Source organism: Canis lupus, chromosome 3 (genome assembly GCF_048164855.1).
Source record: "Canis lupus baileyi chromosome 3, mCanLup2.hap1, whole genome shotgun sequence".
In the NCBI taxonomy this organism is placed as follows: Eukaryota; Metazoa; Chordata; class Mammalia; order Carnivora; family Canidae; genus Canis; species Canis lupus.
Genome location: NC_132840.1, coordinates 56,327,102 through 56,354,138, shown reverse-complemented (window position 1 = coordinate 56,354,138; position 27,037 = coordinate 56,327,102). Strand labels below are relative to the sequence as shown.

The 27,037-nt window shown below is 48.9% G+C and overlaps 2 protein-coding genes and 1 long non-coding RNA gene across 7 annotated transcripts in view; 1 reads left to right on the top strand and 2 right to left on the bottom strand.

Annotated features, from left to right (window-relative positions):
• The first annotated feature begins 67 nt into the window (after positions 1-67).
• Positions 68-15,955, top strand: CYB5D1 (cytochrome b5 domain containing 1). 5 transcript variants are annotated; one of them, XM_072821318.1, is made up of 7 exons: positions 68-1,996; positions 2,090-2,166; positions 2,284-2,502; positions 8,966-9,073; positions 12,114-12,231; positions 12,435-12,498; positions 12,681-12,817. In XM_072821318.1, the coding sequence occupies exons 1-6, from the start codon at positions 1,816-1,818 to the stop codon at positions 12,464-12,466; spliced, it is 735 nt and encodes a 244-aa protein (XP_072677419.1). In that variant the 5' UTR covers positions 68-1,815; the 3' UTR covers positions 12,467-12,498; positions 12,681-12,817. The 5 variants fall into 5 exon arrangements, 4 of the variants coding, with proteins under 4 accessions (XP_072677419.1, XP_072677421.1, XP_072677418.1 ...); XR_012028420.1 differs by having other exon boundaries at positions 12,114-12,336; positions 12,435-15,955; XM_072821320.1 differs by lacking the exons at positions 8,966-9,073; positions 12,114-12,231; positions 12,435-12,498; positions 12,681-12,817 and adding an exon at positions 8,112-8,456.
• Positions 449-1,910, bottom strand: NAA38 (N-alpha-acetyltransferase 38, NatC auxiliary subunit). The gene is made up of 3 exons (XM_072821322.1): positions 1,090-1,910; positions 715-898; positions 449-607 (listed from the first exon to the last, which is right to left on the bottom strand). The coding sequence occupies exons 1-3, from the start codon at positions 1,168-1,170 to the stop codon at positions 495-497; spliced, it is 378 nt and encodes a 125-aa protein (XP_072677423.1). The 5' UTR covers positions 1,171-1,910; the 3' UTR covers positions 449-494.
• LOC140630685 (uncharacterized) overlaps positions 2,812-27,037 on the bottom strand; it is a 27,782-nt gene continuing 3,556 nt past the window's right edge. Inside the window, exon 3 of the long non-coding RNA XR_012028424.1 lies at positions 2,812-3,391. This is a non-coding gene — a long non-coding RNA (uncharacterized lncRNA). The remainder of the gene's footprint in view (positions 3,392-27,037) is intronic.

Genomic DNA, 27,037 nt, shown 5'->3' with positions numbered 1-27,037 from the left:
ACAACACGGGGTGGGGGGCCAGGGCTCCAGAGCGCATCCTTCAGCCTCCCCGCCTCCCTTATCGCGTTAGCCCGTTCTTCCTGGCTAGACCCCAGAGCTCCGTCCCTGACCCTAGAGTCACCTCCCCCTCAATAGAGGCCTCTGTCGCCTGCCCTGCTCCCCCTTGGGGACCCGAGCCCGTTCTCTGACCCCAGCTTGGAGGAACTCGGGTGTTGCCAGGCCGGGAAGGGAAACAATGGGCCTTCCGGAGCAGGATGACACCCCCTCCAGCCACAATTCTGGAGCAGCAGCGTGGGAGGGAAGATGGAGGGGCCCACCCTGGGGCCTGCTGGTCCTTAGTGCATCCCCACCCCCGAACCGGAGGGAGCCTTTGGCTGCCCCACACGGCCAGGTAGGCAAAGGAGAGTTGAGAGTGCTCCCGACATCCCAGCCACACTCGGACACCAGGCACTTCATTACAGGTTTAATGGTGTGCAAAGCACGCGCGATCGTGTTCAGAGATAGGGAGGCCCCGCCAGGCTCTCCCTCTGCACTTCAATAGAGACGATGTGGTGGCCGGGTACCATGGCCAGGCCCAGGACGCGGGGCTCCCCCGCGGAGAAGGAATCTGCAAAGAAGAGGTCAGAGCATCAGGGAGGTAGGCCAGAGCCGGTCCCGCCCCAGAACACCGGGGGACTCCGCCGCAGTCCCGGGAGGATGTCCTCGGGCACTGACCCGACGGCTTGAGGAACTCCTGCGCCGAGCCCAGGATGACATTGCAGTCGCGGTCGGTGCAGAGGAAGCAGCCGACCAGGGTCCGACCGTCTGTCATGCGAATGCGCATAGTCTTGTTGAGCAGCGCCTCTAGCTGCTGCCGGGCCCGCGCGGCCGGCGAGTCCTCGCGCTCCCCGTCTGAGTCCTGCGCGGGGCGGGACACGCGCTGAGACGGCGCAGCCCCGGCGGCCGCCCTCCCGCGGAACCACAGCTCCCGACAGCCCGCGGGGCGCTCACACGGAGCCCGGGGGCTGCCGGGAGCTGCAGTTCCCCCTCCGTCCCCCCCATCTTGCTCCCCGGCTGGCCCTCGATCCCAGAACCCGAGCCCGCGCTAACCCCGGCGCTGGAGCTGCTTTGACGCCGGCTGCAACAGCCATTCTCTTCTCGTAGCAGCATAGCTGGTCCAGCTCCGGCCATTTGCCCCGGGGCCGGCTCCGGGCCCTTCAACTTCCTAAGAACCTTTTGGGTCCGGTGGTCCGAGATCTCGCGAGTGCTCCCGACCTCTTTTCTTTCGCGAGATCACCTCCCCTCCTCCTCCTGTCTCCTGGGCAACTGCAGAGATCTCGCGAGTTTCTCCCACTGTTCCGGCACTGTGGCTCACTGCGGCCTACGGCGCCGGATGCCTTAAGATATCGCGAGAAGTTTTCCCTCTTTAGGTTCATACAAATCCTTCAGAAATCCTGGCATGTAGCGAGACGATCTTTTCTCGTCATCGCTTTGCACCCCATCGTCCCTTGCTTTTCTGCCTCGCGACACAGTCTGTCCTAAATATCCCCTCCAGCCCAGACCACTCTGAACACGGAGCTTTCGCTTCCCCCCGCCCCCAAACCTCTGCAGGACGCAACTCAGTTTCTTGAAAGCTAGATTCAGACTACGTTTCCCGTGAGCACGGACGGCCCCTCGTCCCGAGTGTTTGATCTCCGTGGACGGTGGCCGGGAAGGGACAATGGTTTCCATGTCAGCGGAGCAACGCGCTCGCTAGGAGGAAAGATGCCGCGCAGGGAGTGAATGAGTGAGTGAGTGAGGGCGTGCTGAGGGGCGACGAAGCAACCAGAGAAGCTGATGGCCGACAGTGCAGGAGCCATGCAGCGCCGGGGCCTCGTGGACGGGCCGGACTTTGAGTTTTTCCAGCGTCGCTATTTTACGCCGGCCGAGGTGGCCGAACACAACCTGCCGGAAGACCTGTGGGTGTCTTACCTGGGATCCGTGTACGACCTGACGCCGTTGGCTCAGGAGCACAAGGGTGAGGGCCGCTCCCTGGACCAGGGGCAGGGCGTGCATGGGAGCGGGGGCGGGCTTGGGCAGCCAGCCCTGACGGCGGCTGCTCCTTCCCCAGGGGACCTGCTGCTAAAACCCATCATAGAAGTTGCGGGCCAGGACATCAGTCACTGGTTTGACCCGAAGACCAGAGACGTGAGCCCTGCCGGACCGCGGGTTGAGGGTGGGGTGGGGGGAGAAGCGGGGGTGGCGGGAGTCGGAGGTGCTGACTGCCCCTCCCCCTTGCAACCCCCTCCCCAACCCTCTTTAAAGATCCGCAAGCACGTAGATCCGCTGACCGGAACGCTGAGATACCGCACCCCCCGGGGCCGCTTTCTGCACGTCCCGCCTCAGCTGCCCCGTTCCGACTGGGCCAACGATTTCGGGAAGCCCTGGTGGCAGGGGACGCGCTACGAGGTGGGGCGGCTGTCGGCCAAGACCCGGAGCATCCGCATCATTAACACGCTCACGTCGCAGGAGCACACGCTGGAGGTGAGAACGGGCGCCTGCGGGCAGGTTGGAGGGAACTGGGGATCCCAGCAAGTCTGCCAGGAGATCTTCGGGCCGTTGGGTCTCCGTAGAAAATGGGAGCAGGATCCCTTCCCTCCCATCTTTAGAGGCGACCGGGGAGGGCGGACCACCTGGAGAGCGGTCTCCAGGGTTGGGACCCTAGTAGTGGCCGGATCACAGGGTACCGAGACTCCTTCATACACCTTAGCCACGGTGGTGGCTTGGAAGCACTTCCAGGCTGTCTTTTGGAGAGCAGTTGCAGCCGGACTCTCTTATTAATAAACTCTGTTAAAGGGATGAGGGGAGGGGGCACTGACTCTGACCCTTTAGGGCCATCTGTTTGTTAAAAGTGGCTGCCCTAGAGACAGGTGACACTTCGGGGTCATTCACTGCGTGCTGGAGCCCCAGCTTCATTTGGGGACCAGAGAAGTGCCTAGAAATGCTATCCACCAAAGAGAGGCTCTCTGTTCTCAGCACTGTCATCTTTTGGGCTCCTGGCTTCAGCGTGGGACATGCACATGATGCATGCACGTGTCCCATCCGAAATCCTGGGGGATGGGGTGCTTTCATGTTCTGCAGGTGGGGGCCCTGGAATCAATGTGGGAAATCCTCCACCGGTATCTCCCTTATAACGCACATGCTGCCAGCTATACATGGAAATACGAAGGGAAGAAACTGAACATGGATTATACCCTGGAAGAGAATGGGATCCGGGATGAGGATGAAGAATTTGATTACCTCAATATGGACGGAACACTCTACATACCTGCCATACTGCTCTACTTCAATGATGACCTCACGGAGCTATAGGGGACGAGATGACTGCTTATGTAGACTCAAAACATGTTTTGAGTTTGCTATTTCTGTGCCCCTGCAGGAAGAGAGCCGGGAGTGGGGGGTGGCGGGCAGTGCTGGCTGAGACCTCCATTCCATGCTGGGAACTGGCCAGTGGCTCTTGCGTCCTTCTGAAGCGTGCACATCTTGTTTCCTAGGCCCACTGTGATTTGCTCAGAGAGAGTTAGGGAGAATGTTGGAAGCACGTTACTTAATTCTCAGGAGTGAAACGAGAAGTATCTTGGAGGAGGGAGACAGCCAGCCAGAGCTTAAGAAGAACTTTTAGACAGTCAGAGAAGAAGTCCTACCCAGGGATGAGGGATGGAAGGAGTTTTGTGGCAGTGCGGCAGGAAGATGGGATTTACACAGACAGGAACAGGAAATGTCTATTGCTAGCCTTACAAAACTGGCTGACTCGCCTCCTGAAGAGTGCTTGATAGTTGAAACCCCAAAGGGAAGAAAGAAAGTGAACGGTTAGTAGGTAATTAAGGCCACGTGCCTCATACACCCTTTTTAATACGACTACTCTAAGATGGGCACCATCCCCACGATTTTATACATGAGTCTTTTGAAGCTTAGATTTTTTTTTTTCCCCTATTGGGGGTTAGTAAGCAATGGGTGACCCTGGCAGCTTTGCCTCTAGCAAGTAAGAGGGGAGCTACCTAAACTCAACAATATTTAGTAGCACAGAAGCACACAAGTTAGCGGCCAGGATGCAAACTCGAATCCAAATCCAAAGTTCACGTTCTTTCAGTGCAGAGAGGACCTCGCTGTCCTCATCTCATTGCACAACAAGACCCTGCCAGCCTGTTGTGTTCGCAGTTTCTTCGGCCCTTAGTGTCTCGGGAAGGGAGTTAGCAGAGCTCTGTGATGGCAGGGAAGGGGCAGGGAGGAGGCTGGGAGGGCCACCAGCTAAGCAATGGCTAGCCAGGCTGCCCCCCAGTAGCCCACAGCTAAATCTTCTGGCTTTTCTGAGGCAAAGAGGTGGATGGATACGGACTCCATGGAAGACGAGAATAGGGAAAGGGCCTTTGGATAGGGGATCAAAATGGAGGCAGATGGTAGCACATATTCATGATGGGCCTGTGCCCCTTAGGGAAGGTGAGGAAAACAGGGTCCACTTGCAAGACAGCAACTCCACAGGGAGCTCAACAGGGGTGATGTAAAGAGAGAAGCTCACTGGGTCAGAACACTGGTGATCAAAAGACAACCGCGTGGGAGGCAGTGGCCAGATTTGTCCCCTTGAACCTTGGGAAGGGGGATGAGAATGACAGGTGAATGTCCCGACAGGGGCCACAGAGGCTCAGGACCAGGCTCATAGGCCTGGGCATTTTCAGAGGGGCTGGCTGAGGGGCTGCCCGGAGGTGGAGGCAGGTACCTGCCTCAGCACTTTCCAAACACACTGAGACCCAGGGCTGCCCCTTGTCCCGTCCTCCAAGAGGCCGTGAGTGATGAAGCTTTCTGATGTGTAGTCAACCCTGCGGTGGATTCATGTGCCTCTTGTTGGCTCAGTTGCACTGACCCGACTCTAGAACCCAAGCAATGCTGCTGCTCTGGCGCCAGCCTCCAGGGTCAGCCCAAACCTGCTCCCCTCCCCCCTCCCCCAGAGTCTTCCGCTTCAGTGCCTCCTGCTCCTTGCACCCTGGTCACCCTCCAAGTAGATCCTAGCCCCTAAATGCCCCAGGGGCATTGCTCCCTCTTCCTCCCAGCCACTGTCCCCTCTTGTCCAGACTGCTGTACTGATGTCCTAACCAGCCCCCAACTCCTGCCCCCACATGCAGCAGGACAGGTGAGCTCTGAGAACCAAACCCGGGCATCTGCCTCTGCTCCTTCAGATTCCTCAGTGGCTTCCAGGTGCTTTGGCAATAAAGCCCTGTCAGTCCGAAGACGCTGCGTGAACCAGCCTGGGCCCGCCTCGCATTACTCTATTCTGTTCCATGTCCCTGCCGCCCATGGAATGTCCTCCTGCCTCAGGACCCCCACACACTGTTCCCTCTGCCCCCACACTCTTCCTCCCATCGACCCCCTAGCTGACCCTGCAGGTTTCTTCCTCTGGCAAGCTTTTCTGCTATCTTGGTGTAGAAAGCAAGACTTTCCATGAGATGGTCTCTTAGCATCGCCCTTATTTCAGAGCACTTCTTACAATGAAAATTTTAAGATCCTAGATGTGGTTGGCTGCTCAGCTGCTAGGCTGGAAGCTCATGAGGGCAAAGGCCGGGTCCACCTTGTTCATGGTCATCTTCCCAGTGTTGGGTGCATGGTAGCTGCTCAATAAACTTTGATAGAATGACCTCAAATGTTGAGTGAATCCATGTGTCCCTAATAATGAGTGGATGGGGCCTTGTGTCCTGGAGGCAAGGTGAGGCCAAGCAGTAGGAGGTCTGGCTCTCGGCTGGCTCCCCTCAGAACCAAGACCTAACACTAGAGGCTTCCTCTCCCCAAATTTGGAGGGGGGCATCCATCTGCCATTCCCCCATACTGCCACCAGGTGGCTGTAATCGCCTACAGAGTTGGCATGGCGGGGGAGGAGGGAGAACCTGCCCAAATTCTAAAGAGGTTACAATCAAAGGTGGTTCCTCCAGAGGTACAGGTGGAGGGAAGGATCAGAAAATATAAGGAAGGAATGCCTGGCAGGCTCCGTGGTTGAGCGTCTGCCTTCAGCTGAGAGCGTGACCTCGGGTCCTGGGACTGAGTCCTGTATCGGGCTCCTGGCAGGGAGCCTGCTTCTCACTCTGCCTGTGTCTCTGCCTCTCTCTGTGTGTCTCTCATGAATAAGTACAATCTTTTTAAAAAGGAAAAACCACATGGCTGCTATTTTATCAGTATTGGGTTAAATTCTGTTCTACATTTTGTCCACAAGCTCGTGCCAGGAAAGGAGTGCAGTTTGAGAGAAAATCCATGGGGTAGCACAAGTAGGAGCTCTGATTACAGGCAAGCGTGGGGGCTGTGGGAGGCCTACAGACCACGTGCTTCAAAGATAATAGACTACATTCCTTTAGGAATAGTTAGGGGCTCGTGTGTGCAGTGTAAGGCTTTTCACGAGGCACTCCGTCGTTCTCTCCCAATCCAAGGCTGGGTACTTGCATGAGTAAGTAGAAAATGCCTGGGCCAAAAATCTAGAGAGTAAATAACACATGAGTGTAGGCTCCAAGTCCTCTGGTGGTGACCTCTTTCGTTTTGGAGGGGCGTGGGGTGATAGCTGGGATATTGTGACTTCAAAGGACTCAACTGTCAAATACTTCCCACGACCGGGGTCCCTACAAGCACATATCACTGAAGATAATAAAGACATGTACGTCTTTGCAGGGAGCCGCCCACTCAGTGGGCTAAAACACACACACATGAACAGGGAAATGAAAACAGTATGTGATAAAGGACCAGATTATGGTATAGAGACTCTTCCACCTTAATGGCAAATCACAAGTGGATTCTTCTTCTTCTTTTTTTTTTTTTTTTAATTTATGATAGCCACAGAGAGAGAGAGAGAGAGAGGCAGAGGGAGAAGCAGGCCCCATGCACCGGGAGCCCGATGTGGGATTCGATCCTGGGTCTCCAGGATCGCACCCTGGGCCAAAGGCAGGCGCCAAACCGCTGCGCCACCCAGGGACCCCCACAAGTGGATTCTTAAGCTGGATCTGCAGAACTGCAGAGGTGGTGTCTAAATATTCTGTGTGTGTGTTGGCACCTGTGTGCAAGCTCAGATATGTATTTTTTTTTAAGATTTGTTTATTTATGACATAGAGAGAGAGGCAGAGACACAGGAGGAGGGAGAAGCAGGCTCCATGCCAGTAGCCCGACGCGGGACTCGATCCCAGGACTCCAGGATCACGCCCTGGGCCAAAGGCAGGCGCTAAACCACTGAGCCACCCAGGGATCCCCTCAGATATGTATTATTTTGGAGAAAGGAGCTATATTTCCCATCAGTATCAAAATGGCCCAATCCTCTGCCCTGAAATAGTACACACACGGGTAATTTAAAGACCCCCAAAAGTAAAATCGCCAAGGTGATAATGTAATGTAGTTCTGTCTCAATGCTCTATCTCAACTGTTACACCTGTGTTCCCACAGCAGCACTTCCTAAAGCTGCGACCCTTGGGGCTAAGTTTATGTCTTGTCTGAAGCATTTTACTACTGTCCCAAATTCCAATCTGGATGTACCCTGGAGCCGAATGAGGGGATCTCTCATTTAGGCTTGACTCTAACACCCAGCCACTGATGGCAGGGTAATGCGCCCAGCCCATGCAGCTGAGTTCAGGTAAACCGCACAGATATTGTTGATCTTTGGGACTTTACGATATTGGGACAACAGCCACTTTGTGAGGGATCAGCAAGAGCACACGGAGGTTTACTTGTAAAGAAAGCAAAGTTTGAAACCCGAATGATCTTGAAAACCAAAGATGAGGTGTTCAAAATACAAACAGGTAGGCCACCTGAGTCCTGGATAGTCCAGGCATGTGGCAAACACTTAAAATAAAAAAACAAAACAAAACAAAAAACAACCAAAAAGCTGGTGAATGAGTATGTCAAGTGAGGTCACTGAAATGGGGTTGGGGTAAAGAAGAGTGGGATGAAGAACCAGACAGTGGAGAGACCACCAGAATTGGGTCTCTCTCTTCCCTGCCTCTTGGGAGCCTAAGTTTAGCGGGAACTTGGGCTTTCGGCTTCCAGCATTCCACTCGCTCATCTCTGTATCCACAATGGCCATAGGACGCCTGACAAAGTGTGGCAAAAACTACATACTTGTATTTATTACGCAGGAAATAACGGGACACATAATCCCTACTATTTGAAATGTCTGCACTCGGGAACCAAGTGGATGTGGATGATGTGAAGCCCCTAGCTGCTTGCCCAATCGCACTATGAGAAGAGAGCCAAAGAGATACCCTTGATCACATCCGTGCTGGGGAACACTGCCAGCTGTCCTCCAGAGCAGGAAAGGAGGTGAAATGTTCCCCCACCCTCATCAGAAGGCCCTGCTGTGTGGACCTTACTCCACCCCAGCTGGTCGTTGAGAATGACCCTGGCTGCAAAGATTGGAAGGCTGAGTGCTGGGGCCTGACTCTTCTAATAAAGACTGAATTATCCCAAATAATAAGAGAATTTGTGGTGCAGTCATTCCACTGGGTAGGTCACGGTATCTGGCTGCTCTCACTTCTGTCCTCCTGTTTGTTACCTTTCTGGCTGCTCTGCTGCTAGCCTGTGGGGTGGGCAGGAAGGAGGCAAAGGGGAGACAGGGAGGCTAGGGCCTCAATGGAAGCACCTGTCCTTGGCAGACCTTGGAGCGTGTCTCACTGGTGCAACGCACGTGACACCAGGACCCTTGGCTGCGAGGGATCTGGGATGGTTTTCTCTTTCTTTCTTTCTTTCTTTCTTTCTTTCTTTCTTTCTTTCTTTCTTTCTTTTCTTTCTTTCTTTCTTTCTTTTCTTTCTTTCTTTCTTTCTTTCTTTCTTTCTTTCTTTCTTTCTTTCTTTCTTTCTTTCTTTCCTTTCTTTCTTTCTTTCTTTCTTTCTTCCTTCCTTCCTTCCTTCCTTCCTTCCTTCCTTCCTTCCTTCCTTCTTTCTAGATTTATTTATTTATTTATTTATTTATTTATTTATTTATTTATTTTAGACAGAGAGAGAGAAGCAGAGACACAGGAGGAGGGAGAAGCAGGCTCCATGCCAGGAGCCCGACATGGGACTCGATCCCGGAACTCCAGGATCGCGCCCTAGGCCAAAGGCAGGTGCTAAACCGCTGAGGCACCCAGGGATCCCCGACGGTGTATTTTCTACTGACGCCCACAACTAAAGCAGGGTCAGGATGGATACTGGTGGGGACCAGCGATGTCTTCCGTGAATCATGAGCAATGCTGTTTGTCCACCTGTGAGCCACAAAAAGTTACTAGGTGCTGTGTCCTGTTGCAGATACTGGGGATGCGTAAGTGAGGGTCATGTGTGGGTTCCCGACTCCCAGGGACATAGCATTCTGGTGGGATAAACAGTAAATGCACAGGCAGGGTTACTGCACATAGTACTAAGAGCGATACACTGTATATGCATGTGCTCACACATACACCACATGCTCACATCTGCTACAAGTACTATAAAAACAAAGCAGCAGAGCCGCCTGAAAGAGTGATGGTCAAATGATCCGAGGCCTGCCTGGGCCAATGACACAGGCCGGGCCCCTGTGACCTGGAGAGCTGCATTCACCGGCCCCAATCAATCATTCACCTGCCATCACAACAGGCTTAAGAGCTGTTTTTATTGACACTGCAAAGCAAGGACGTGGAAGCAGAGAGAGATGAAGTAACTCGCCAAAGGTCACAGGACTACCTAGTTAGTAGCCAAGATGGGCTTCGAACCAAGCCGGTTGCGGGCCACCCACTTAACCACGGAGTGGCGCCACCTCCCTGCGTGCCACACACGGGTGCCGCCCCAGTGGCCTGCTTATTTATCTCAGCCAGCCCAGGACTCCGGAGGAGACTTCAAACAACCACTACCCTTCATTCTGCGGGTGGATGTGATGCGGGCAGGGCGCAGGGGGCACTGTGTGTTTCCACCCCCAGAGCCGCAGGATCTGCTTGCAAGGCGGCTCACCTGCACAGCAGCGAGGTGCTGGGGACGGTGGGGACCCCTTGACCTGCACCCCTCTGCAGGGCAGTGTGGGATCCCTCCCAGCCTGGTGGCTGGAGTCCTCTGTAATTACCAGGGAGCTTCCTACCCAAAGGGAGGGAACCATGTTGGGCTGCTCAGAGGGAAAAGGGTCAAAGTTACGTTGTAGCAAACACATGCTGCTGTGAGATGTGATTCCTGAGACACCCTCAACCCCCAGGATCCCTTCTGTCTCATGGCTTCCTCTGCATGGAACATTCCACCCCCCACTCATTGCTTGGCCAGCTCTTCCCCTTGAAAGCTGTGCTCCAGTGTCACCTCCTCAGGGAAGCCTTCCCGGATCCCTTTGCTGAGGTCAAATATTCCTTCACCCCCTCTCAGGCTCCCCTGCAATGAATTTATTGACTATAATTCACAGTTTAATGTCTGCCTTCCTTGCTTCTTAGATTCGAAGCTCTAGGAGGGCAGACAGCATGTCTCTGTGTCTCTGATCAGTCACAAATACCCAAGACTAAGTACAAGGTGCCTGAGGAACACATGACTCCCAGCTGGGTGATCAGGGAAGGCCTCAGGGAGAAGCATCACCTTCAGCTGAGACCCAGAGGGCCAGGACAGGGATCAGAGGTGGGGCCGGGGGAGGGTAACCGGAGCCTGGTGGGCCAATGGCCTCCTGCAAAGAATAAACAGCACAAACAGTGCAGAGTTTAGGGGTAAGAGCAGAGAGCTCAGAGCTTGGAGAGAAGGCAAAGCTAAGAAACAGAGGCTAGGGGCTGGGGAGGGGAGGTGAGGAGGGGTGTGGAGGTCAGACCAGGTGGAGTGAGACTTTCTCAACCTGGCTTTTGTCTGTTGAGATATAATTCATACACTGTAACATTCACCCTTTCAAAGCATACAATTCAGGGTTAATGGTTTTATAGGGAGAAGGGTGCGATGGTGCAATCGGATTTGCATTTTAAGAAGGTGACTTGCCTCAGAGATGAGAGAGGGAGGGAGGAAGTGGAGCCATCCTGGAGAGGACTGGAGTGGCCAGGCTGGGACTAAGTCAGGGGCAGTGGAGGGCAGAGGAGGACAGACGTAAGGACAGAATCGCACAGCTACATGATTCCTGGGAGCAGGAGCTGGGGCAGCAGGAGGAGACAAAGGGACACCCCACAGGGCAAGAGGGTGAAGAGTTCACTGGCAGAGCAGGGGACCTGATCTGGGAAGCAGGTGATGTGCTGTGAATTGGCTGGGAAGTGACCTGGGCCACACTAACACTGAACACCAATGTCCCGCTCTTATGGCTCCATGGGACAGGATCCTGAAGAGAGAAGAGGGCTCAGGGCTGGAGGTAGGGGTGTGAGAGCACAGCTGAGCAGCTGTCGCCAGGTGCTAGGCTTGGGGAAGAGCCCCTGGAGGAGGGAGAGAAGCCAGGGTGGTGAGACCATGGTGCGCCATGGACGCCAAAGAGAGAGTCTGAGAGGAGGGGGTGCTACACGGTGTGCAGCAGGTGTGCAGAGTTCCATCAAGACCCAGACGAGGAAACCACACCTGCAGGAGGCTTTGGAACCACTCACAGAATACTTCGCTTTCCTCAGATTCCCTTTCTATAGATGTAAACATCTATAGACCTATGAACACCTATGAACAATAGGAGGTAGTTTCCGCAAAAGGCATCAAGCAGGACACGATCTCTCTACGTAGAAGCTCCCTACGGTGTTGTTGAGAAATTAAATGAGATGGAGTATGGAAGAACCGCCAGCAGTACGAAGGGCGCTTTGAACGGGCACCCTAAAATTTCAGTTTTCTTTTCCCTTCCTCGGGCCAGCCACAATTTAGTAATTCATGCTTCTTGTGGGATTGCCTGAGATTCAGTGTTATTCAACATCCAGGTAACACTTGTCATGATTAGAAAACCAGTAGATCGGGGCGCCTAGGGGGGGCTCAGTGGTTGAGGGTCTGCCTTCAGCTCAGGTCCTGATCCCAGGGTCCTGGATCGAGTCTCGCATCAGGCTCCCCGCGGGGAGCCTGCTTCTCCCTCTGTGTCTCTGCCTCTCTCTGGGTCTCCCACAAATAAATAAAATCTTAAAACAAAAACAACCAGTGGGCATACCTGTGACTAACAATTGTGTTTGTGCCTCCATTAGAATGGGGTCCAAAAACCTGGTTTGTTTCCTATTTTCCAGGGTTGGGCTTATAGAGAGGAAGCTGGCGAGAGTCTGGAAACAGGGCCAACTATTGGGAGCAAGAGAAGCTGCAAGCAGTCCCCACCTCCTTCAGAGTTACATGCTGTCCGAACCTCAGGTCGCTGAATCCTCTCACCTTCAATCCCCTTAAGTGAATCTCTCTGCAGTGAGAAATGGCCAATGGTGAATGTGATTGGTTAGGGTCGGAGTGGCCAGCATGGAGGTTAGCTCCCTAATCCTCTCCCTGAGACATAGGCCTGTTTCACGGGTGGGAAGGCTGAGACCAGAGGGAGAAGCCGCTCATCCAATGTCACTTTGTAGGTGGAAGAGCTTGGATTGCAGGTGCTCCCTGACCCCGAAGCTCAAACTCCAACGCAAGGACTGGGTAAACTTCATTACTTGGCTCTGGACTACATGCTAGGAGTTACACGGTTTTGGAAGATGGGATCTTTTTTAAAAAAAAGTTGATTTTAATTTACTGATTATATCTAATTTAGTCTAAAATTAAAATGACTTCTGGTGTGCCCAGGTAGCTCAGTGGGTTAAGTGTCCAACTCTTGATTTCAGCTCAGGTCATGATCTCAGGGGTTGTGGGATCGAGTTCTGCATCAGGATCCACGCTCAGCAGGAGTCAGCTTAAGGATCCTCTCTCCCCCTCTGCCCCTCCCCCTGTATGCTCTCTCTCTCTCTCTCTCAAATAAATAAATGCATCTTAAAAAAAAATAAAAACAAAATGACTTTTGTCCAGAGAGCTAAATGGTGAAAAGGCCCAAGGCAGGCCAAGACACAAGATGCAACAAGCTTGGGGTTGGCATTTAGTATGACAAATCTATCATCTGGAAGACAAATCTATAATCTGAAAGACAGTTAATCAGCCAGGAAAGGTGTCAGGGCAATTCTACTCAAATGGTGGGCTTGACATTAGATGGCATTTCTAGCTGGCCTGCCAATGGTATTAAGACACCGTTAAAAGGCAGAATGGAAGAAAGGGTTGGCTTCAGCCATTTGATTTCCATGACAGTGGTCCATTGGTGCAGGCCTAGGAGAAAGACCAAGGACTGGGCGGGGGTGGGGGTGGCTTAGAGCTTCCTCCTCAACAAAGAGCCAGGGAATGAATTTAGTTAGAAGCCAGCAATAGAAGCGTAAGCAGATGTGAGATCACAGAAGCCAAGCAAAGACTATTTCAAGGATGGGGTGGCAAGTTAAGGACTCAGAAATAGCCTCTGTACTGGCAACCGGGTAGCTGTTGGTAGTCTGATGGCAGCAGCTTCGGAGGAGCTGGCATGTGTAGGCAGGTAGATGGTGAGTGCAGGCAGCGAGGCTGTGAATGGGCACAGGGAGGTAGGGCGGCAGCTGGAGGGAGGTGGGGGTCCAGAGGACTTCTTTTAAAGATAGGGGGATGTGGCTGAGAAGGAGCAGATGAAATGGGAGGTGAGGGAGCACTGCTGGATCCCAAGAAGGCGGCCGGGCTGGGGACCAGGGCCGGGGCCGCTAGACCAGCTTCCGACAGGACCATCAGGAGGGAGGACAGGGATCCCTGGGTGGCGCAGCGGTTTGGTGCCTGCCTTTGGCCCAGGGCGCGATCCTGGAGACCCAGGATCGAATCCCACGTCAGGCTCCCGGTGCATGGAGCCTGCTTCTCCCTCTGCTTGTGTCTCTGCCTCTCTCTCTCTCTCTCTGTGACTATCATAAATAAATAAAAAAATTAAAAAAAATTTTTAAGGAGGGAGGACAAAATATGCAGGCTTTTGTGCCTCAGTGCCAGGGAGCCTTCACCTGGTGATCCGGCCCCTGGAAGGGGAGAAGGCTTCCTACTGGGGTAATAGGGTGGAGGCGGCCTGAGGAAGGCAAGGACAGTTTGGAAAAGTAACCTTAGAGAACTGAAAGGAGGTGGGCTAGGGGAAAGGATTTCTGGGCAGGGCCTCGGGGGTTCCTTGGGCAGCTGGGTGGTAAGAGGCAGCAGAAGTGGCCACAGTTAGCAACGTGTGGGGGACAACTGGAACAGGACACCGGCCAGACAGTGGCTGAAATGACCGCGGGCTCTAAGCTGGACAGGGATCATGGCCGGTTAAGGCACTTGATTGTCTTACAGACCCAAGAACAGCAGAGAAATAACAGCCGGAGAGACAAATTTGCAGGCAGAACAGGGGGCTCGAAATCTAGAATTTCAGAAGAGGTAAGTGTAGAGGTGGGACCAGCATGGAATGGAGAGAAAGGTCTCTGGTTAGGGAGCCGAGGGCGGAAACCTGGCAAACCAGGTGCCACCCTTCAGTGAATGAGGAGCAGGACCAGGGGGGAGCACGGGCGGCCAGGAAGATGAGTGCCGGGGTGCCCAGCCAGGCTGCAGGACCTTCGGGTGGGGCTTGTCACCTGGGATGGGAGACCTGGAATCAACCCTGGAGATGAAGAAACAGATTCCTTTACATGTGTGGTCTCCAGACTTACTGGCCACTTTACTGTAAACTAGTTTTTGGAGACTACCCAACTTGGTGACCAAATGCTCGATACTACCTCCTCTTCTCTATTTCTGTATGTCTTTTAATTTTTAAATTTTATTTACTTGCTTTTTTAAAGATTTTATTTATTTATTCATGAGACACACAGAGAGGCAGAGACATAGGCAGAGGGAGAAGCAGGCTCCTTGTGGGGAGCCCGATGTGGGACTCGATATCAGGACCCCAGAATCACGGCCTGAGCCAAAGGCAGAGGTTCAACCACTGAGCCACACAGGTGCCCTCCTTTTTTCTTTTAATTTTTTTAAAGCTTAGTTTCAATTTTCACTGTAGAGCATACAGAAAATTCCAGGTAGGCAAGCATAATCAGTCTTATTCCTATCACTCAGCAGAAACCAGTATTAACATCTTAACCACTTCCTCCCTAGTATTTTCCTACATGGTTGCGATTATACTACATAAATGACTTTATATTGCCTTATGCAATTCACAGTAGATCATAAGCTGTTAAAAAAAAAAAAAAAGGAGCCATGCTGGCAGTAAGAACAGTGCTTGTTTCTAGAAGAGGCCTCTACTCGGAAGACATTGGAAACTTCTGGGGTGCCGTAAATATATTTTATGTCTTTACCTGGATGGTGTTTACACAAGAGTATACATTGGTAGAAACTCAAGATGTACACCTGAAAAAAACCTGACCAAGCAAACAAAAAACAAAACGAAATCAGATCATGTGCATTTGCTCAAGTCATTTTGTCAATGTGGAAAAAGGTGAACAGTCAGTGAATTTAGGACAGTGTATAGGTATCAACAGGTCAGGGAACAGCAGGTGTTGGTGGGAGTCTGGAGAAAGGGGACTGTTGGTGGGAATGCAAACTGGCACAGCCACTCTTGGAGAACAGTGTGGAGGGTTCTCAAGAAGTTAAAAGTAGAGCTACCCTACGACCCAGCAATTGCACTACTGGGTATTTACCTAAAGGATAAAAAAATACAAATTCAAAGAGATACATGTAGCCTGATGCTTATAGCAGCATTATGGGAAATAGCCAGATCATGGAAGCAGAGGGGGTGTCCATCCATTGATGAATAGATAAAGAAGACACGGTGTATGTGTGTGTGTGTATGTCTGTGTGTGTGTGTGTGTGTGTGTGTGTGTGTACTTGGAATATTACTCAGTCATGACAAAGAATGAAATCTTGCCATTGGCAATGACATGGATGGAGCTAGAATGCTAAGTGAAATAAGTCAGCCAGAGACAGACACATACCTCATGATCTCACTTGTAGGTGGAATTAAAGAAACAGAACACAGGAGCATTGGGGAAGGAAGGTAAAAATAAAACAGGACAAAATCAGAGAGGGAGTCAAACTATAAAAGACTCAATCATAGGAAACAAACTGAGAGTCGCTGGAGGGGAGGGGGACCTGGGGATGAAGTCACTGGGTGAGGGGCATGAAGGAGAGCACGTGATGTAACGACCACTGGGGGTTCTATACAACTGATAATCACTGACTTCTACCTCTGGAACCAATGATACACTGTATGTTAAGTAATTGAATTCAAATTTTAAAAACGGTTAAACAAAGAAACAAATGAGCAAGGGGGAAAAAGAGACAGAGGCAAACCAAGAAACAGACTCTTCACTGTAGAGAACACGCTGACAGTCACCAAAGGGGAGGGATGGGTGATGTATGTGATGGGGAGTAAGGAGCGCACTTGCGATGAGCACTGGGTGATGTACGAAGTGTTCAATCACTACATTGTACACTTGAAACATAATATTAGAATGTAAATAACAACTTAAAAAAAACGAGTATATAGTGACTACAGTGCTCTTTCCACTTTTCTGTAGGTTTGCAATTTCTCAAAATTGAGAAGTTACAGGTGGGAAGGGACCTAATCCCAAAGAAAAAGCAAGGAAACAATAACATAAAATTCAGGATACTGGGTGGGTGGAGGTGGGGGGGGGATGTGGAATGTGGGAAGATGAGACAGGGTCTTACATTTATTAAACCAGGTAATGGATTCGCATGTTCATTGTAATATTCTTTGTGGCTTATATATGTTATGTGGATTCTTTTGAGCCTATGGAATAGTTCTCATTAGTAGGTAAGAATTTTAAATTAAAAAGCTCCATAAATAACATGTTAATGGTTTCTCCTAATCTTTCATTGCTGACTTCCTCACCAAAACTACCTTTAAGGGTAACCAACTGCTGGGGTTGCTGGCTGGCTTGGTCAGTAGAGAATGGGACTCTTTTTTTTTTTTTTTTTTTTTTTGAGAATGGGACTCTTGAACGGTGGGTTCAAGCCCCATGCTGGGTGTAGAGATTACTTTAAAAAAAATGAAAATCTAGGGCACCCAGGTGGCTTAGTTGGTCGAGCGTCTGACTCTTGGTTTTGGCTCAGGTCATGATCCCAGAGTCATGGGATCAAGCCTTGCCTCGGGCTGTGTACAGGGGGGAGTCTGCTTGAGATTCTCTTTCTCCCTCTCCCTCTGCCCCTCCCCATTGCTCACACTTGCTAAAAATAAATCAAATATTTTTAAAAAATTAAAGTCTTAGAAAAAAGGTGATCAGCTGCCAAGAACAATACTTTTCACGGTTTGCACTTAAAAAAGAAAGTTGAGATATAATTTATATCCCATAAAATTTATGATTTCAAGGTGTCCAGGTCAGGAGCTTTTAATATAAGGTTTACAAGATTGTACAGTTACCTCCACTATCTAATTCCAGAGCATTTTCATCACTGCAAAAAGAAATCTACCCATTAGTACTCATTCCCTATGCTCTACTCCCCTCAGACTCTGGGCAACCACTACTCTGATTTCTACCTCTATGAATTGATCCATTCTGGACATATCATACAAGTGGAATCATATGACATGTGGCCTTTTGTATCTAGTTTCTTGCATTTAGTGTGATGTTACATGCTGCAGTGTTTATTGCTACTTCATTCCCTTTTCTGGCGGGATAATATTCTGGACATATTTTGCTTCTCCATTCATCGGTTGATGGACATCTGGGTTGTTTCTGCTGTGGGGTTATCATGAATAATGCCCCTATGAAGATGCACGTAAAAGTTTTTGCGTGGACACGTTTCAATTCTCCTGGGTACACACCTAAGATTGAAATCGCTGGGTCATACAATAACTCTGTATTTCACATTTTGAGGAACAGTCAGTTGGCGCTCTTCTTGCCCTCCACTAGGCATCCGGCAATACTGATCATGCCTGCCTGCTTCCAGAAGCTGTCTCCTTGTCCCACCACAGTAACACTATCTGGTGTACCTACCATTTTAGCAACTTCTGTTTTCCCTTTGGGTTCTCTTCTCCACTCTCCATTTTTCAAAGTTCCTCTGAACTTCTGGCCTCTACTCTTCACTTGATATACTAACAGTTCTTACCTTTTAAAGAGGTACCAACATCTACTAGAACTTTCTATCACAACCTTACCACCCTAGCTAGATGGGTCAACACACTACTTGCTAAGTACTTTCTTGATCAAAATAGACTTCTTCCTCCTTTCTGCTATACATCTTAGTGATGTTTAGGGACCTACTTCAGATACGACTATACATGAGAGGTCTTCAGTGATTCTCCCTCTCCCCACCAAGGTCTCTCTTCTCTGATTTCTCCGATTTTACAGCCCATAGCAATAATCACTACCACATATTGCTAGTTAATTTTTTGGTGTGTTTTACATCTAATCTCAAGTGTCTCTCCTCCCTCCGCCTAGGTAATCCTTTGGTCACTAAAAAATTTCCAGGCTGCTTTAAAAGATGCACAGTGAAAAAATGTTTTTCTTCTCAGTGGTAACCACTACATTTTCTTGTATAATCTCCTAGAAATATTTTATGGATATTTACACATTTTTTTCCTCTCATCAACAGTATCATATTATATATATGCTCTTCTGTACCTTTCCTTTCTTCCTTTCATACTCTCATTTGTATTTAAACTAGAACCCCCCCAAAAGTAAACTAGAACCCCATTGTTGTTTTCAAAAGTTGTGTACAAACTTACATTACAGCCACAGATTATACTTTGCTGAAGTATTTTCCTCCTCAAAGAATTAGAGATTAGTGAAGAATGATTTCTTTAGAGAAATTGTACTACTTGTTGTCCCTTTTGGCTTCATTTGTTAACGTGATCATAGGCTACTTAAATGTCTTTTTTTTAGGATTTTTTTATTTGAGAAAGAGAGTGAGCAAGTGGGGGGAGAAAGGGTAGGAGTAGAGAGAGAGGCAAGGCAGACTCTAGACTGAGCATGGAGCCTGATGCAGGGCTGGATCTCACAATCCTGAGGTTAAGACCTGAGCCAAAACCAAGAATCAGCTGCTCAACCGACTGAGTCACCCAAGTGCCCTTGTTTATACATATGATTAATATTTTCTCATTGTAAAAATTCAGAATTATAAATAGAGCTAAATACCCCCTTGACTATTCTTCCCCAAAAGTAAGCATGATTATCAATTTGGTATGTATTATGGCCAGAATTTTTAAAGGCATTTAATAAATATATAAAATACTTATATGTAACATATATAATTTATATAGAGAACATGTATAATTTATATGTAATTAAAAATTACATATGTCTGTAGAAACATAAAGCATTGTTTTTAGTTTCTTTGAACATAAACTAAATGATTATATTTACTGTTCTGCAGCTTGCTTTTTGTCTTTTGGTAATACAGTAATGAATCTTATCACATAGATGTAATTCACTTTCTCAATTGCTGGGTAGTTGATTTAGCTATTCCTTACTGCTGGAGATTTGGGTGTTTCTAATTTTTTGCTATTACAAATAATGCTGTAATGAATATCTTTGTACGTGTCATCTTATGCACACACAAGTATGATGACTGCTTCTCAGGGTAGATGATAAGAAGTGGAATTCTGTGTCAGAAAACATGTATATTGGGCAGCCCCGGTGGATCAGCAGTTTAGCGCCGCCTTCAGCCCAGGGCGTGATCCTGGAGACCGGGGATCAAGTCCCATGTCAGGCTCCCTGCATAGAGCCTGCTTCTCCCTCTGCCTGTGTCTCTGCCTCTTTGCCTCTCTGTCTCTCTCTCTGTGTCTCTCATGAATAAATAAAATCTTTAAAAAAAAAAAAAAAAGAAAAAGAAAAAGAAAACATGTATGTTTAGGGGCACCTGGGTAGCTCAGCTGGTTAGGCATCTGTCTTTGGCTCAGGGTCCTGCGATGGAGCCCTGCTTCGGGCTCCCTGATCAGTGGGGAGTCAGCTTCCCCCTCTGCACCTCCCCCCTGCTTGTGCTCTCTCTCTCTCAAATAAATAAATAAATAAAATAAATAAAATCAAAACAAACAAACAAAAAAGAAAAGTTTAAAGTAAGTTTAAAGGTGTACTTGAGGGGCACCTGACTGGTGCAGTTGGTAGTCAGAGTTGTGAGTTCCAGCCCAACATTGGGCAGACACATTACTTCAAAAAGAAAAAAGTTTAAAAGTGTACTAGATACAATTAAATGGACTATTGCCAGTCCTACAATATAGTTGTTTCAGATAAGTTATGCCTGGGGCCATCAATTTCACATTAGTCCCTTTAAAACCCGAGGATATCCCATTGACTTAGGCATTGTCTTGTCTCGTATATAGTACAAAGAATGCCAGACTAGAAATTGGAAGATAGAGGCTCAAATCCTGCTTCTGTTGGTAACAACCAACTTGATCTCAGGTAATCCTTTCAACTTAAGGGTCTGTTTTTGGATCTACAAAATTAGATGAAACGTGGTTTCCTAAAATATGGCCTCTACCACCATTGATAGCATGCAAGATCCTTTTATTTTTCTTGATTTTTATTTTAATAATTACTAGTATATTATTATTTTTTAATAATTACTTGTAGTTTACAGTTTCCTGGGTGGCTCAGTGGTTGAGCATCTGCCTTCAGCTCAGGACATGACCCTGGAGTCCTGGGATTGAGTCCCACATTGGGCTCCCTGCAGGAAGCCTGCTTCTCCCTCTGCCCGTGTCTCTGCCTCTCTCTGTGTCTCTCATGAATAAATAAATAAAATCTTTAAAAAAAAAAAAGTTACTTGTACTTTAAAATAAATTAGGAACAGGGCACCTGGGTGGCTCAGTCAGTTAAGTGTCTGATTCATGATTTTGGCTCAGGTCGTGATCTTAGGGTTATGACACTGAACCCCAAGCTAAGCCGGGCTCTGCGCTTAGCAGGGACTCTCTTTCTCTCTCCTCTGCCTCTGCCCCTCCCCCCACTTGCACTCTAAATAAATAAATAAATAAATAAATAAATAAATAAATAAACAAACTTAAAAAAAAAACAAATTAGGAAGTAATTCCCCTATCAAATCAAGGATTTATATGTATAGGTATTATTTCTCCATACCATGAAATTTACTTTTTAAAGGACATTTGTTTGGGGTGCCTGGCTGGCTCAGTCAGTGGAGTATGCAATTTTTGATCTCAGGGTTGTGGGTTTGAGGCCCACATTCAGGGCAGAGATTACTAAAAAATAATAATAATAAACTTTATTTATTTCTTTTAAAGGTTGATTTACTTATTTATTCATGAGAGACACACACACACACAGAGAGAGAGTTAGAGACACAGGCAGAGAGAGAAGCAGACTCCCTGCAGGGAGCCCAATATGGAACTTGATCCCAGGACCTCGGGATCATGCCCTAAGCCAAAGGCAGACGCTCAACTGCTGAGCCACCCAGGTGTCCCTAATAATAAACTTTAAAACAAAAATTTAAAGGACATTTGTTTAACTTAAAGCAAACTGACTTAAAGAAAAATAGCATGCGTACAACAGCACAAGGTGGTATGCAAATATGGCAAATCATGAATACAGTATAAGAAGAACTGAAGTTTCTTTCTTTGTTCGTGGAACCAAGAAGAGGTTAGATTAAAGCTATAGATCTCAGACTTTTGTTTTCTGGGTTTTCTTTAAAGATTGTATTTATTTATTCATGAGAGACACGAGAGAGAGGCAGAGACCTAGTGAAAGAAGCAGGCTCCCTGAGGGGAGCCCAATGTGGGACTCAATCCCAGGACTTGGGGATCACAACCTGAGCCAAAGGTAGATGCTCAACCACTGAGGCACCCTGATCCCACACCTTTGGACTTTGATAGCCAGCAAAACATAACAACAACAAAAAAGTATTGACCAACATGGAGTTGCTTTTTGTCTTAAGTACATTAAGAACAACAAAACTCAAACCTATATACCTATCACCGTTATTTAGTGAAATGATCCTTACAATGTTGTATAATTATAAAAGAAGTGCATGTTGAAAAATTTTCAGGGATCCCTGGGTGATGCAGCGGTTTAGCGCCTGCCTTTGGCCCAGGGCGCGATCCTGGAGACCCGGGATTGAATCCCACATCAGGCTCCTGGTGCATGGAGCCTGCTTCTCCCTCTGCCTATGTCTCTGCCTCTCTCTCTCTGTGTGACTATCATAAATAAATAAATAAAATTTAAAAAAAAAGAAAAATTTTCAAATGTATGGAAGTATAAAAAGTCACTTTCTTTCTCTTCCTTCATAAAATCTATTATGGACCTCCTTCCACACAGATCTTATTTTTAGAAAGGTCATTTTTATTTATTTTTTTAATTAATTTATTTATTCATGAGCGACAGAGAGAGAGGGAGAGACACAGGCAGAGGGAGAAGCAGGCTCCACACAGGGAGCCTGACGTGGGACTCGATCCCGGGTCTCCAGGATCACACCCTGAGCTGCAGGCAGCGCTAAACCGCTGCACCACCGGGGCTGCCCAGAAAGGTCATTTTTAAACAAATATATTATTAATATACGAGCATGCATATATATGACATGCTTTTTACATACATAGTATATTCTGTATTTACTCCATATAAAAAATCTATATAAGAAATAGGTCATTTGGGGCACCTGGGTAGCTTAGTTGGTTAAGCGTCTGCCTTTGGCTCAGGTTATGATCTCGGGGTTCTGAGATCGAGCCCCACATCAGGCTCCTCGCTTAGCAGGGAACCTATCTCTTCTGCCTCTGCCCCTCCCCCTGCTTGTGCTCTCTCTGTCAAATAAAATAAAATCTTAAAAAAAAAAGTCATCCTAGAACAAAGGACAGACCTTCCCAGGGAGGGATGGTGGCAAGCTTATTTAGCCATTTGGAAACCACTGGTCTAGATGCCTTTCTAAAATTCCGTGAATAAGTCTAGAGTACCCTCAGTATTTACATGACTTGCATGATTACCATTAAATTATAGATTTCAGAAGACAACCAGGAATCTCTTTTAACATTTCCTTGAGTAGATATATCATAGGCCGCAGAGCGATTTTTCAGTCTTCTGACCTGCCTGGTGCCACGATGACACGTCTGTGCTCTACCAATCGTTGTCACCGGTTCCCTACATCAGAGTTTTAACCCGGGCCCAAAGATTTCTGGGTGTTCCTAACACCGTGAAAACATACATGGTATTTTGCACATACCAGTCGATCCCTGAACAACATGAGGGCTAGGGGTGCTGACCCTCTGTGTGGTGGAAAATCCGTGCACAATTTTTGACTTTTTTTTCCTAAAGATTTTATTTATTTATTCATGAGAGACACAGAGAGAGAGGCAGAGACACAGGCAGAGGGAGAAGCAGGCTTCCGGTAGGAAGCCCGAGGTGGCACTCGATCCTGGGTCTCCAGGATCACACCCTGGGCTGAAGGTGGTGCTAAACTGCCGAGCCACCCGGGCTGCCCCGGCTTTTGACTTCTCGTAAGGTAACCACTAATAGCCTACTATAGACCAGAAGCCTTTTGGACACCACAAACAGTTGATTACTCATATTTTATACGTACTACATACTGTATTCTTACAATAAAGCTGTGAGAAGATAAAATATTACTATGGGGCGGGGTGCCTGGGTGGCTCAGTGGGTTGAGCAAATGACTATTTTAGCTCATATCATGACCTCAGGGTCATGGGATTGAGCCCTACATCAGGCTCTGTGCTCAGCATGGAGTCTGCTTGTCCCTCTCCCTCTGCTCTTCCTCCTGCCCCTACTTGTGCTCTCTCTTAAATAAAATATTTTTAAAAAATGATATTAAGGAAGTCATAACAAAAACACGTTTATAGGGCAGCCTGGGTGGCTCAGCGGTTCAGCGCTGACTTTAGCCCAGGGCGTGATCCTGGGGTCCCAGGATCAAGTCCCATTTTGGGCTCCCCACATGGACCCTGCTTCTCCCTCTGCCCCTCTCTCTCTGTGTCTCTCATGAGTAAATAAATACAATCTTAAAAAAAAAAAAAAATGTTTACAGGGCAGCCCCCGTGGCGCAGCGGTTTAGCGCCGCCTGCAGCCCAGGGCGTGATCCTGGAGACCCCGGATCAAGTCCCACGTCAGGCTCTCTGTATGGTGCCTGCTTCTCCCTCTGCCTGTGTCTCTGCCTCTCTCTCTCTGTCTCTATGAATAAATAAATAAAATCTTTAAAAAAGGGATCCCTGGGTGGCGCAGCGGTTTAGCGCCTGCCTTTGGCCCAGGGCGCGATCCTGGAGACCCGGGATCGAATCCCACGTCAGGCTCCTGGTGCATGGAGCCTGCTTCTCCCTCTGCTTGTGTCTCTGCCTCTCTCTCTCTCTCTCTCTCACTGTGTACCTATCATAAATAAATAAAATAAAATAAAATTAAAAAAAAGTGTTTACAGTACCGTATCCATATTGTAAGGTTTTTTTTTTTTTTTAAGATTGTATTTATTCATGAGACACAGAAAGAGAGAGGTAGAGACATAGGCAGAAGGAGAAGCAGGCTCCCTCTGGGGAGCCGGATGCAGGACTCAATCCCAGGACCCTGGGATCACAACCTGAGCCAAAGGCAGACCCTCAACCACTGAGCCACCCAGACGTCCTCGATACTGTAAGTTTATGTCATCTGTTTACAAGATGAATCATCTGTCAGTACCTATGTCTATACTGTCTGATAGAATATAGACACTTGGTAGATGTTATATATCGTGGATGTGCATTGCTAATACTGGATGTCAAAATGAAAACATAGCATGTGGTCTCTAATATTTTTGTGCATAAGTCTGAACTTTAAAAAATAGATTTATGTGATATTTTAGGTAGCAAATGAAAAACTGGTATCTACATGTATTTTATGCATTCGTGAAATAACCTTTTTCTTACTTTTGTCAATGATTCTAGGCTATGCAGTGAATCTGCAAGTTTTTTCAAATTATCACACATCTCCAAAATATTTTCCAATATATTTATTGAAAAAAAATCCACATAAAGTGGACCCACGCAGTTCAAACCTGTGTTGTTCGAGGGTCAACTGTATACTGTTTTTCTGGGGGAAGGGCTTGTAGCTTTCCATGAACCAAAAAGGATTAGCAACTCTTGTTTTGGATAAGTAAGTTTCTTGCTTTTGCTTTAAAGAAGTAATCTTGTGGCTTAGGAGTCCCTCAAAATTTTCTTCTAGTTCTTTCTTGGGGGCAGGGGGTGTCTAATTTCTGGTTTGCATTAGACAGGCTGTGTGCCTAAGTTCCTTTTTCTCACCTTAATGGTCTTCTCATTAAAACCAAAAACCATTCTGCTCTAACCATGAGGTGGATGGCATTTTAATTTTGTATTTCAGTTTTAGTTTCTGAAGTAGAGAGAGAGAGAAAAAGGCAGGGGGCAGTGCCCACGTTGACACTGACAGGTACGGGGACAAGCAACTAGAGACAGGGAGATATGCGGGCACAGAAAAAAGGCCTAAGGACAGACAGACACAGGGAGGCCGGTAAGAGTGCAAGGAGAGACCAGGGAGGACAAGCAGGCCTCGGGAGAGAGAGAGAAGGCAGGCCAGCCGGGAGGGGAAAGAACAAGGAGAGAGAGAAGACAAAGTGGTAACAGTGTCTAATGCCGCACGGGGCTCGGTGACTGATAAAGTGCCATCACATACATTACCACAGGCAGACAGGGAGAATCCGGCAGATAGATGGGGTGATGGAGGGATGTAGGCCAATCAGACAGAAGAGGGGGAAGGTGGCCAATCAGAGGGACGCTGGAATGCAGCCCCAGACAGACAGTTGAGGGGAAGGACAGAACCAAGAAAAGAGAAGTGAGAGAGGGCGGGCGGGAAAGAGGACAGAGGCCCAGAAGCCTGGAGGCCCAGAGGCAGAGGCTGACACCATGCGATTCAGGAATACGGGCAAAGGGCAGTGCGCTCTGTGCCAAAGTTTCCTTGTTGTCCTTCTGGAGAGACCTGGACAGAGGGCATGTCTTTGTTTCCCCCCCAGGACTGAGCGTCACCATCCCCGAGGTGGCAGGGCAGAGGAGCCCACAGGAAGGAGGAGAGGGGGAGAAAAGTGAGAGGAGGAAACAGTTGTTCAGACCAGGAGGAAGACGCACTCCAGGGATCTAGAATCCTAGGCCTGTCGAGACTGCACCCGGATGGGTGTGCACGCAGATGTGCTGGGAAGGCCGCACGGGCCTGCATGGACTCTGTACACACGGGCTACCTATACCTTAGTAACCGTGCCCGTTTATATGTGGTCCTTTTCAGTTCTCCCTGGGCCTTCACATCTGTGTTGGTTAATACGCAGCTCGCTGGCGATGAGAGGACCAGCAGAGCTGTGCTGTCTCCAGGTAGCTCATTACTCAGAGGAGGACCCAGGAGGGAGCTGGCCTTCCCAAGCATCCTCAGGTACTGGCAACAAAAGCACACAACTAGCAGCCCGTCAATCAAAGAGACAGGTGCCACCGAGTCGACTCAAAAAGACAAGGAGCAAGAAATGGCAAGCCCAGGGAAGTGGGAAAGCATATTGATAAGAGTGACAGAAAAGGAAGTGTCCAGCACAACAGGGAGGAAAGTAGGAAGGGGTGTGGCCAACAGCAAGTGGACTCAGATATGCCTGGCCTCTCCTCTGGAACATCCAAGAAGCATCAGGCAGTGACTACTTCTGGGGGAGGAACAGGGGACCCCGGGGAGAGATGCAGGAGGGAGGCTTACTCCCCACAGGACACCGTTAGCACTTCACATATCTTGTGCTGTGTATGTACTGCCTATCTGAACCCCGAGGGACAAGGAAAGAAGAAGAAAAAGATGAGAGAGCAGGTGGAGACGTGACCAGCCAGAGCCAGCCAGGCAGACAGCGGCAAAAAGGCGGGAAAGAGCAGGCGCTGCAAAGAAGGTAGTAGGGAGGCTGGGGTGGGCTGCTCGTCTAAGGGAAGAGGGAAAAGACACGACGATGGTGCAACCAGAAGGCCCAGAGACTCAGGGGCACGGGGGCAGCCAGCCTTGGGGCAGAGAGGCCACCCGTATGGATGGGGGTGCAGCTTTGAGGAAGCCAAGGAACCAAAAGCTGCCAGGAAGTCAGACTGGAAGGATGCAAGGACTGGACGGTGGGGCAGGTGGCCGGGAGGCCGGACGTCCAGGGAGGTGAATGTAACCCACCCACCCCACGGGCACACACGTGAGTGGTGGGCCATGCAGAAGGGCAAGAGAGGAGGCCCACCAAGATGGGGAAGCATGGCAGGCCC